Source organism: Limulus polyphemus, unplaced genomic scaffold (genome assembly GCF_000517525.1).
Source record: "Limulus polyphemus unplaced genomic scaffold, Limulus_polyphemus-2.1.2 Scaffold5526, whole genome shotgun sequence".
Lineage (NCBI taxonomy): Eukaryota > Metazoa > Arthropoda > Merostomata > Xiphosura > Limulidae > Limulus > Limulus polyphemus.
In genome coordinates, this window is record NW_013671136.1 from 52176 (window position 1) to 63105 (window position 10930).

The 10930-nt window shown below is 30.0% G+C and overlaps 1 protein-coding gene and 1 long non-coding RNA gene across 2 annotated transcripts in view; both read left to right on the forward strand.

Annotated features, from left to right (window-relative positions):
* LOC111089198 overlaps nucleotides 1-242 on the forward strand; it is a 1387-nt gene extending 1145 nt beyond the window's left edge. Inside the window, exon 2 of the long non-coding RNA XR_002613508.1 lies at nucleotides 93-242. This is a non-coding gene — a long non-coding RNA (uncharacterized LOC111089198). The remainder of the gene's footprint in view (nucleotides 1-92) is intronic.
* LOC106472689 (glycogen debranching enzyme-like) overlaps nucleotides 1-10869 on the forward strand; it is a gene marked incomplete at its 3' end in the record, with an annotated part of 62613 nt that extends 51744 nt beyond the window's left edge. Inside the window, exons 19-24 of the mRNA XM_022401239.1 lie at nucleotides 1716-1941; nucleotides 3977-4088; nucleotides 6795-6930; nucleotides 7663-7775; nucleotides 8324-8562; nucleotides 10772-10869. Coding sequence (XP_022256947.1) covers nucleotides 1716-1941; nucleotides 3977-4088; nucleotides 6795-6930; nucleotides 7663-7775; nucleotides 8324-8562; nucleotides 10772-10869 — 924 coding nt within the window. The remainder of the gene's footprint in view (nucleotides 1-1715; nucleotides 1942-3976; nucleotides 4089-6794; nucleotides 6931-7662; nucleotides 7776-8323; nucleotides 8563-10771) is intronic.
* Between the last annotated feature and the right edge of the window lie 61 nt (nucleotides 10870-10930).

The following is a 10930-nucleotide window of genomic DNA, read 5'->3' on the forward strand; positions in this document are numbered from 1 at the left end:
TTATACATTTGAATAATTACTACATCAATATCATAGAATTTTACTATAATTTATCAAGCATAGTAACTAAGCTTTATTTGGGTCTCAAAAAGTATGAAATTTCGAGCAGACTAAAGACACAACCTACTCATTGAAATCTTATTTCAAGAGAAAGAAATGGTGGAAGGAATGCTAGAAAGACTGAGAAAACCACTAGGGGGATATTCTGAGCTTCTAATTGGTTATTCATGTCATATATAGAAGTAAGTGTATATATAAGGGAACGTTTTCAAAAATGGAAAGAGGTGAGCTGGGTGCCACTTTGTTTGATTTATTACATGAGCAATATCTTAGCAAATAGAAAAGATAAGACCTTCTTATTTTATATTCTAGCTTGTCAATATCTGTAATTTGAGTTTCTAATTCGTGGGAAACTATAGACTTAGTATTTTGACTTCACAAATATCTAATTTGAACCAGTGCTGCATTTAACATACCATACGACCCACAAAAATCGATGTTTATCTGTGTTTTTATAATATTTACGTTTAAATTAACAAATTTAGTAATGTATAGTTCTAAAATTTGAATTATAATCTACAGTTTGATAACAAAGTTATTGACATAAATTCATGAAATAGTAGTTCAATAAAATTTTGAATGTGAGTTAACAAACGAGATGACATGGCCTTTCACCTGTGACCTGTCTCAAAATTTGGCTTTCTAGGCATAATTTTATTTTCCCAGGAAATTAGAGGGGGGGGATTTGTGAAGGACCAGTGCCATATGGCTAAGTTAATTATAATCTGTATTCTTGAGTTTATTGAAATTCCTTCATTGTGAATAACTATTATTAAGTTCTTTTTGTTACCTGTAGTTTTTGCCTTGTAAAAGAAATCTCAAATTATGATACCCTCTTGTTGTAATCTGTATTGAACAACCATATTAAATTAAATGGTGATTAGAGATTTTGAACAACTGTACATTTAGTTCTCTCTTAGCTTTCAAAATGTGTGTATGTAGTACATAGTAACTACCAATCAGAGTAGTTTATGTACTTAAAGCTAAACAGAATCAACTTGGCCATCAGTATAACTAATTAAGTACACTTTTTTTACATATCTACTTATAAAGTTTAGAGTGCATTTTCCCACCAGTAATGTACCCTCGCTGTTAACAATGTTTTCAGACATAAACCCAATAATATGTTAAGAGATTCATGCTAGGTTAGGAGATTTAGGTTAGTCCTAAATACATATACTAACTAAACTAACAGTGTGAAACAATCCTGAAAATGAAAGTATAGTTCCAAAAACAAAATTAAAAGGCAATAAAACTAGATATATCAAACATTCCAACCAATACCATTAAAGAAAGTAACTTCAAAGAAAGAATAGAGTATATGTTACGTATGGAAATAACACTAGCATTCAACCCTTTACAGTGCCAAATATCTACTTCAACAGGCATCCATACAAGAGATGTTTTGTTGTATTTCATTAGAAAATGTAAACAAAATGTTAATTTCTATAGACGTCTTCTGAAAAACAAAAGGGATGCTGTTCATATTTATCTTTCATAGTTGAAATAACAAAGCTATAGTAGTACTGTCTATCATGTTTTTAGTAATCAGTAGAAAGGCACTGTATGATAGGCTTATTCTTTCCAGTACATATTCTTTCTACTGCATAAAAATGATGAAGGTACAATGCTTCTAGTCATTTGTATTTTATCAGATATATCATCCTTGCCTTTGCTGGATGTCTTCGCCATGGTCTCATTCCCAACTTGCTGGACAAAGGAACAAATGCCAGGTACAACTGTCGTGATGCTGTCTGGTGGTGGCTACAGTCTATTCAGGACTACTGCAGTATTGTTCCAGAAGGATATAATATTCTCACAGATCTAGTTTCTCGTATATACCCAACTGATGATTCATCTCCACTGCAACCTGGTCAACATGTCAGTTTCTCTTTTACGTGTTCATTGTCAAAACTTAACAAGAAAATTACAATTTTTTTCAATAGAAAACTTGGTTGATTTATTGTCAATAATTGTCAGTACAATTTTCATACATATTTCTATATTTACTATAAATATTTAGAAAATTAGCTTGAATAAAATAAAAACTCTTCAGCTGACAAAACTTTTTTGTTGTTCTTATCAATTAACAATAAATTTTGTCAACAGCTTGTGTCTTAGTGTTCAGCTGTTTCAATCGTGTAGTTGGTTTTAAAATTATAATTTTTTTCATAATCTTTTAGTAAAAAATTTTAAATTTAAGTCAAATTTTCATACACTTTGCCACACAACTTGTAAATATTACTGAGATCAGTTTTATGCAGTAAGCAATACTGTAATCAATATTAACTGGATAATCAAATTTCCTTCAGTATTTAGGAACTGGCAAAAAGTATCTAAACATGTTCACTGCTGAGGGTGCACATGTGCTCTTAGAATGTGTTTGCGTGTGGTCGCGATGCACATGCACCCCAACCAGTTGATGTTCCTGACCATCATTTGAAATGCACATTGTGTGGTTATGAGCTTTTAGTATAGGTGCTGTACTTCATACATTTATATGTATACAAGTATACTAGTGGAATTCAGGGGTGAAATTCTGCTGGAACTCGCTGGTAGTGAGTGCCAAAAAGTTATTTTTTAAGGCAGTACTAGTACCGGGTCTTATTTGAACTGCTTTGTTGTTTTTTATTTTTACACGTAGAATTTTTTTTTCTTTTTCAAAGACATATCCACTTCACCCAACTGAGTATCTCTACTTTTTTTTGAGAATTTCATTCCTGGTGGAAATGACAGGCAAGATCAGACATTATTGTATTATCCTTGCTTGAGAATAACCATAAGGTGGTATAAGGAAACTTGTATTAATATATTACAAATGTCTCTGCTAAATTCCTTTTATTTGTACAATCAATATTCTGGGAACAAAATGGCACTGTATAATATTTGTCTCGTGATAATAAAGGAGCTTTTACCACCTGCAATTGTAAGTACATCACCAAAAGTTAAAAGATGTTGAACATTTGCCAGCAAAATGCAAAATTGGTCCAAGCAGTAAAACGATTAGAAAAAAAGTGCAGATTATGCGTTGAAAAAGAAAAATGCAAATATTCAATTTATAACTGTGAAGCGTGTCCAGAATCATCCAGACTTTGTTTGGATCAGTGTGTCAAATTGTACCACAGAAACTGTTGATGTACTCATCATATGAGGTTTATATCATGATAAATACATATATCCATTGGTTTTTGTCTTCTCTTTGAATATAATATTTCCACAATTTTTTTCTAAACAAATTTCTAGATGTGTGTGTGTATCTGCAGCACTTGACCTCCATAATCTTTGTGTAATGCTGAGAATGCACTTGTCTTGAATACAAAAATGTCAAAATTTCATATTTTTGATTTATTGTTGTTATTATTATTGTTGAAATTGAAAACACAAAGACATTTCACCACAACTCTTTTTCAACACCTGCCATAGATGATCAGAGCATCTTAGCAGTTAACGTGTTAAAATTGACATGTTTATTCCTCACAGTGTTTCATGTAATATTCAATAAGTAATGATGGAAGTGATACTTTTTTATATAATTCTGTATTTCTTTTGAGTAACTATTTTTAAAAGGTAACTGGGATTGTTGTGCAATATAATATAACTTACATTTACATTATAAGGGGGTCAAATGTTTTAGCTTATTACACTACAATGATTACTATTTGTTTAATGACTTTTTTCAGAAAGTTTTTATATATAGTTACCATTTAAAAGAAAATCAAGGTGGACTAACATTAATTTGACATACGTACTCTTTCATAGTTGTCTTCATAAAATTGTTCAACAAGAATTACTTTTGTTAGGTTTGAGTATGTGGTAATTAACGGTGGCTGAATTAGATAAATAATCAAGATTAACATTTTTATAGGGGGTGAACAATTACCTTGGTCATTCATTGTTTTCATTTTATTGCCATTAGGAACAACCATTACACGATGTCATACAAGAAGCTATTCAACGCCATTTCCAGGGATTGCTGTACCGAGAACGTAATGCAGGATTTAACCTTGATCGTGAGATGTCTAGTGAAGGTTAGTTATCTTTATATATATCTAATACCTGTTTTTTATTTGTTTAAGAGTAAATGTGATGGATTCATGACAAATTTGTATTTACAAGGCATATGTGTTATTCAACTTAGGAACAATTACATATGATGGCACAGAAAAGTGATTCTTCTTTTAATGTTTATTAAAATTGCTTTTCCAAAATATTATAGGAAGTTTATTTTTATATAAAAGAATATCATGGATTCTTCCTCTCTGACCAAATGACCAAAATTTGCACTGGTATTTTTACACAATGTTAATCTGTATTTATAAAAACCACTGCCTTTTGGTAATGGTCAGTTTGTTGATAACACTCAAGTTGCCTCAGTTGTTAGAGCACCTGAACCTTGAGTGGACGTCTCATGTTCAAATATCAGTACATTTGGGATTTCTTATTTTTTTTATTGATAAATGATCATGTTTAAAATACCTATACTATGATATCTGAAATTAATATTTGTTAATATTGGATTTCAAAGACAGAATGTCAAAGTGGCTGAATGGCTACAGTGCTTGACTCTCACGTAGAAGTCTCGCATTCAAATCCAAGTGAAGTCGGGATTTTTTTTTTTTATTAAATGATCAAATTTACAGCAATCTCTTACATTACCATTGTATATTATATTAGGTATTTGAGATATTGGTTAACATTCAAAGTAAAAGATGGCACGTTTACAGCATCAAGCTACTCCAGCTTTTCATTTCAATTGAAAACTTCTAACACCAGCTAAGAAAAAAATTCTAAACTAAAATTCTGAATAAAACTAAAAATAGTTCAGAAATAGTGCAAAAAAGAAAATATCACTTAGCAAGAGAAAGAAAAAGTAGATGGATGGCCAGAAAAAATCAAAAATACTTAGCAAAAATCAGGATAACTGAAGCAAACAAAAAACCAATTGATTCAGTCAAACGAAACTCCTAAAGAAACAAAGTGAGGAATACAAATTGACAATATCACTAAAGGTTACCTCATCTTATAACCTCCAAAACTAAGCCCAAAGTTAGGATATTGTGAAGTAAGCTGACACTGCTAAATCAAAAAATACCTACTTAAATACAGTGTGCTTTTAGTTAATGATAATGAAAAAATATATTAACAACAATAAATTATATTCATTAATAATAACTGTAGCTATAACTGAAAAAAAGGGTCAAATGATAATGAAATAGTAACAAAAAATATAACTTCATTATTCAGTAGTCAAGCTTTGCACCATTACAATAGCTTGACATTTTAATAAACCCACTAGTATTATATTCCATCAATTTAACAGAGAGGGAGCACTGCCTTTGAGTCTTATTTGTAAATCTCATACTGAACAGTCATTCTTTCCAATACTTTTGGCTATTTGTTTTTTAATTCTTTTTTTGCCTATGTGGATAATTTACAGCTGAAAAGCAGAACAGAACCAGTGTCACTCTGGAAAGTTTTCCTGAAAAATTAATTGCAAGTCTTTCCAGAAATGACATTGTAATTAATGTAAATAAATGATTATTTTTCAGTACATAAGAAAATAACTAACAGTACAACCATATTTTCCTTTACATTCTTTAAGGGAAATTTAGAATAAAACACTAGTATTTTTGACCATCGATGTATTATGTAACTTATATTAACAAAACTGGCTGACTATAATTGTAATAACAAAAATTTTTAACTATGTATGTAACTAACTATAATTAAAATAAACATCCTACAACTATAACTACTATAGTACCTGATAACCAAAAACATTGCCTAAGAAAAACAATGAACTCAAAACTACAGTCTTAAGCTGTTTATAAAAAGTATTCTGCATACACAATTTTGTATCTATATGATGTCACTTAAAGGTCATTTTTCAATATTTCTTTTTTAGTAAAATGATTATATTGTAATTTGCTTGTTTGATACAGCACATTTGTAATATATTATTGTCCTAAATTACAATCAAGTAGTAAACAAAATTTGTGCTTGGAATTAGTGGTTTTATTTTTTCTGTATTGTATCATTTTATCAGAAATTTTACTTTCTGTGACCTTCTAGCTTCTTGAATGTATGTCTTCTCTATAATATGGGTGTTTAACATACTTGTGCTTTTCAAACAGTCTTATTAGTTTAATCAATGTTTTACTTGTATGTTTTGTTGTGTTTGTTTACTTTTCCGTTTCTTAACTTTACAAAAGATGTTCTTCCTGACTTGCTTTAAATATTTGCTTTATACCACTTCCATACAGTATCTACAGTGCAAAATGTTTTTTATAATTATAGAAATTTGTTTTCTGCAATTGTACTTGTCTCTTTCATCAAAGTCTGACAGCTTATAATTGATGAAATGTCTCAAAAATAAGAATGACTAAAAATGCTACAATAATAAGTAAAAGATTGGTCAGTATATCTTTCAGTTGACCTTCATGGGTCTTTTGGTGCAAACTTTTATTTTCTTTCTAGCACATATATCAATTTTTCAGATTTCTATCATTAATGTATCAAAATCCCAGTGAGTTTAATTAAATTTTTATAATATTTTAAAAGCAGCTTAGTTGAGCAATTTTTAAAAATAAATATATATGTATTTCATTTTTGGAGCTGAGATTTATGGCTATTATAAAAAAATCGTTATCTTCATTTAGTATTCCATTTCTATATCACATAGCTGTAAACTTATGGAAATTGAAAGTTTAGTTAATTGTTGATATGTTGAATAGGGTTCAATAACAACATTGGAATAGATTTGAAGACAGGGTTTGTTTACGGAGGAAATGAACACAACTGTGGGACATGGATGGATAAGATGGGAAGCTCTGAAAAAGCAGGGAACAAAGGAAAACCAGCTACTCCACGGTAAAGCTGAATATTGGAGAATGTAAACAAGTATCATAACATCACAGTTTTTTGCAAATGTTTTTTGTTTTAATTCTGTTCCTTAAACATTGCAAACAAACAATCTTAGAAGGTTTAGTGGATTCAAGTTATGTTGTGCAATCCATTCTTAATTTTCAAATTATTAAAGTAAACATATTTGTTATGGCAGGGCTATAGGAGTTGTTTGTAGTAATGGTTCTGTGATTGTTTATGATGAAGTTCAACTTGATATCCAGTAAATTTGAACTGAAACAATGTTATTTTATACCTGAAAGATGGTGTAAATATTCAGTTACATAGATAGGTTTTAAAAAATTGAGAATCTTAACCACTCAGTTTGCTCACCAGCAATTGCAAAATCATTTTAGTATTTAAATTTCTAGTGAGGTCTTTATCTTGTGTTCCACACGGAGAATAAGTACGTACTTCCAATATATTTAACAACTTAAAACAGTATCTGTCTATTCTTCTATTCTGCAAACTTTCTTTTCTACCTGCACTCAGAATAGTGAGATAATATTTAATCTATAATTCTGCAATTCTTGTGACATTATAAAAAAAAAATACTTAATATAACTTTATAATAACAAGTTAACCTTAACTGATATTTTCTATGAAACTTATCATTTCAGTATTAAGTCACCAGACTTAAAATAAAAATTTTGTTTTCTTTGCTACTTCAGGCAATTCAGTTTTTCCTTCATTTCACAGGGATGGATCAGCTATAGAGCTAGTAGGACTCTGCAAGTCAGCATTGAGGTGGCTCAGTGAAATGCATAAAAAAGGATTTTATCCTTACAGCTCAGTGGAAAAAACAGAAAAAGGTAACTAATATATCTTATAATGCATTAAGAGTGATTGTTGCAAGTGAAATAATTCACACAGTTAAAAACTTGTTAAAAAAGTTTTGTTGGGATAGACTAAAGTATTATCTAATACAGTGATGTAAAATAAGCAGCTTAACAGTGAAAAAAAAAAAATATATATATGTATATATAGTTTAAAGTTATTTATTAAACTTCATTGATTTAACCAGGAGGTCTGACTTCATAATATCTCATTTGCCTTAAAATACTGTTTGTCAATTATTATTTAGATAAGTTAAGTGGAGAAAAAAAAAATTGAGTGATATTAACTGTCTCTTAGATGATCTTAAATATTGTTCTTTCAGAAAGTGTAGACGCTGCTCAGAGTACATTGAAACACTAATATGTGTAAATGTATATTATTATGTATATAATATCACATGTATAATTTCTATACTTGTATTAACACTGTAGGGTAAAACTACTTGTAAAATACAATTATGTAGATAACCTATCATATTATAGGTTTTAAAATGTTAATATACTTTGGACATGTCTAACCACAGGAAAAATTATTCGTATGACACTTGATGAATGGCAACAGTTGATCCAAGATAATTTTGAGCATTGCTTCTGGATAAATACTACTCCTACCCCAGAATTGGAACCTGCACCTGAACTAATTAACAGACGAGGGATTTATAAAGATAGTCACAATGCAACTCAGTTTTGGGGAGATTTCCAATTTCGTCCAAACTTCACAGTTGCTATGGTTGTGGTGAGTTCAGAAATAGGTCTTATATATGTATATATATCATCTAAATACATCTGTACTGTGTGTTTCCTGAGAAAAGGTGAATTACTGATGTACTAAGCCCTCAACTTGGGCTCTTAAACTGTATGTAAGCTATTGTTACTTCTAACTACATTTTCAGGACTTGAGAAAATATTTGAAGCATCATTTAATGAAACAGCAGCTCCTATCCAGTTTTTAATAATACTTGTACTAATCAATTAATACCTTCCATGCTAGACTTCCCTGTGGATGAGTGAAGTAAACTGGTGACTAGCCAGAATAACTTACCTAGGACTCATGCTTAATTTGAACTTAATGTAATATCTTACATAGTGAAAGTTTAGCCAAGGCAAAAAAACAGTGAAGGTAGCATCTAGGAAATATGATGAAGTCTGTACTAGTGGGATAGTCAAACCAAGCTTTATAATAAACTTTGCCATTATATCATTAAAATATATAACTCTTTTAGACATTTAATAGCAATGGAATAAAAACTGCTATACAAATCTAATTACAATGTCAGTATTACAATAATACTGTACCTCCCTTCAGTTCAGATTTGGTTATTACAGTAATGATGTATTATAGTTTTCACCTGTTTTGAATACTATTCTGTAGTTTTTGTACACGTAGGTAAAACAATACTAACTTTTCCTAGCAGGTTGAATATAAATGCTTTATAATTACTTACATGTCCAACAATATGCAGGATTGTACTTGTCTTCCAAAGTTGATATCCAAGTACCAGAAATTTCTTTTACATGGGAAAATTTGGTAAACAATTAAGAATTTGGGCTACAACCTCTTAACATGTGCTAATTAATTTACTAAGACAGTTTTTTTTTCTGTACAGTTATTGGGCTGATGGTGACATAACTTAAAACGTGTATATGATTTATAATAATTTTCCTCAGTTGCTGATCTGTTTTTTTCTTTTCCGTTCAGTGTCTGAAATTCAGTCATACCTATAACTAGCCTACAATTATTGTATTTGTTAAACTTTTGATAACACTAAGAAACAAATGTTTGAAATGTGTATATTTGTCAAATATTTACTGCCTTCCAGTGGTTCATTAGTAAGCTTGATGACTTATACCACAAAAATTAAGGGTTCAATAACTGCAGTGGGCACAGCACATATAGCCCATTGTGCATATTTTTTCTTAACGATAAACAAACTTATTTTTATAAATTAATTTTTATTTTCTCTATGCCTATTCCCTTGGCTTGGGTGTTGTTTGGTGATAGGTAAGAGACAGTGGGAGTCTTGTTAATCCATTTTCATTAATGCTAGTTGACTTTACATTCACATGGTAACTATTTATCCAAGTTTGCACTTATAGCTATATAAAACTTATGCTTAATTCATAAAACTTCTCAACCTTCATATCATGTAAAAATTAAAGTGAAGGATTTCTCAAAGTATCTATAATATATGTATAACCAATACTTTCTGTCATATTTTTTTCAAATAAATGTTATTCCTTATTGTTTAAGTCTATGTACAGGCTTGCTCACTTTGATCAACCTTGGAACTACCACGTAACCACTAGGTAATCATAAAAGTATGCATATTATAATTTTAATGCAATATGGGTATCTTCATGAAATTTGGTAAGAGTTTAGTAAATATTACAAGTCTTTTGTACACAAAAAATCATTTTAATGTTAAGATAAAAAAATTCCTTTTTTCATCTTACAGATTTCAAATTCCATTTGTATAACCTCAGAACCCCCTAAATAAATATAAAAGTTTTTCAGTAAAATTATATCTATTATTTCTCTACCCTAACCTTTTGTCAATTTGACTGACCTTGTAAAAAAAGAAATAAATCTAAATTGCCTTTTTTCTTTCTAGAATGACTGCAGATTGTAACAGAAAATTAATTATTTATTCTAAACAGCTTAAGGTTCATAAACAGTTTACTTTTTTTATTATTTAATGTTGTTTTATTGCTGTTTGAACCATATATAACTATTAATCCCATAACAAAAGCTGTAAATCACGTAATGGATGGACAGACATCCATTTTACCAAATGATACTAAATGCTAATAGATGATGTCAAAATTCTACAAAAATATAGAGCTGTGGTATTTTAAACACAGTCTAAAACTAAGGACTATCAAATTCATATTAAAAAAGCTGTTTAAACATTTTCAATATTAGCACATTTTGGAACATAAATTTTTTAAATGATCAAATTACCTTCCTCCAGATAGAGCTTCTTAGAGCTAACCATGTGGAAAAAATTGGCTCATCTAAGTGCAACCTCAATGGACAGACATCCCTTTTCCCCCCTCGACGTGGATTCCTGTACGTGGTGAGGGGACCTCCCAGGGAAGGTTCTGTATTTACAGTTACTTTCTCTGGGATC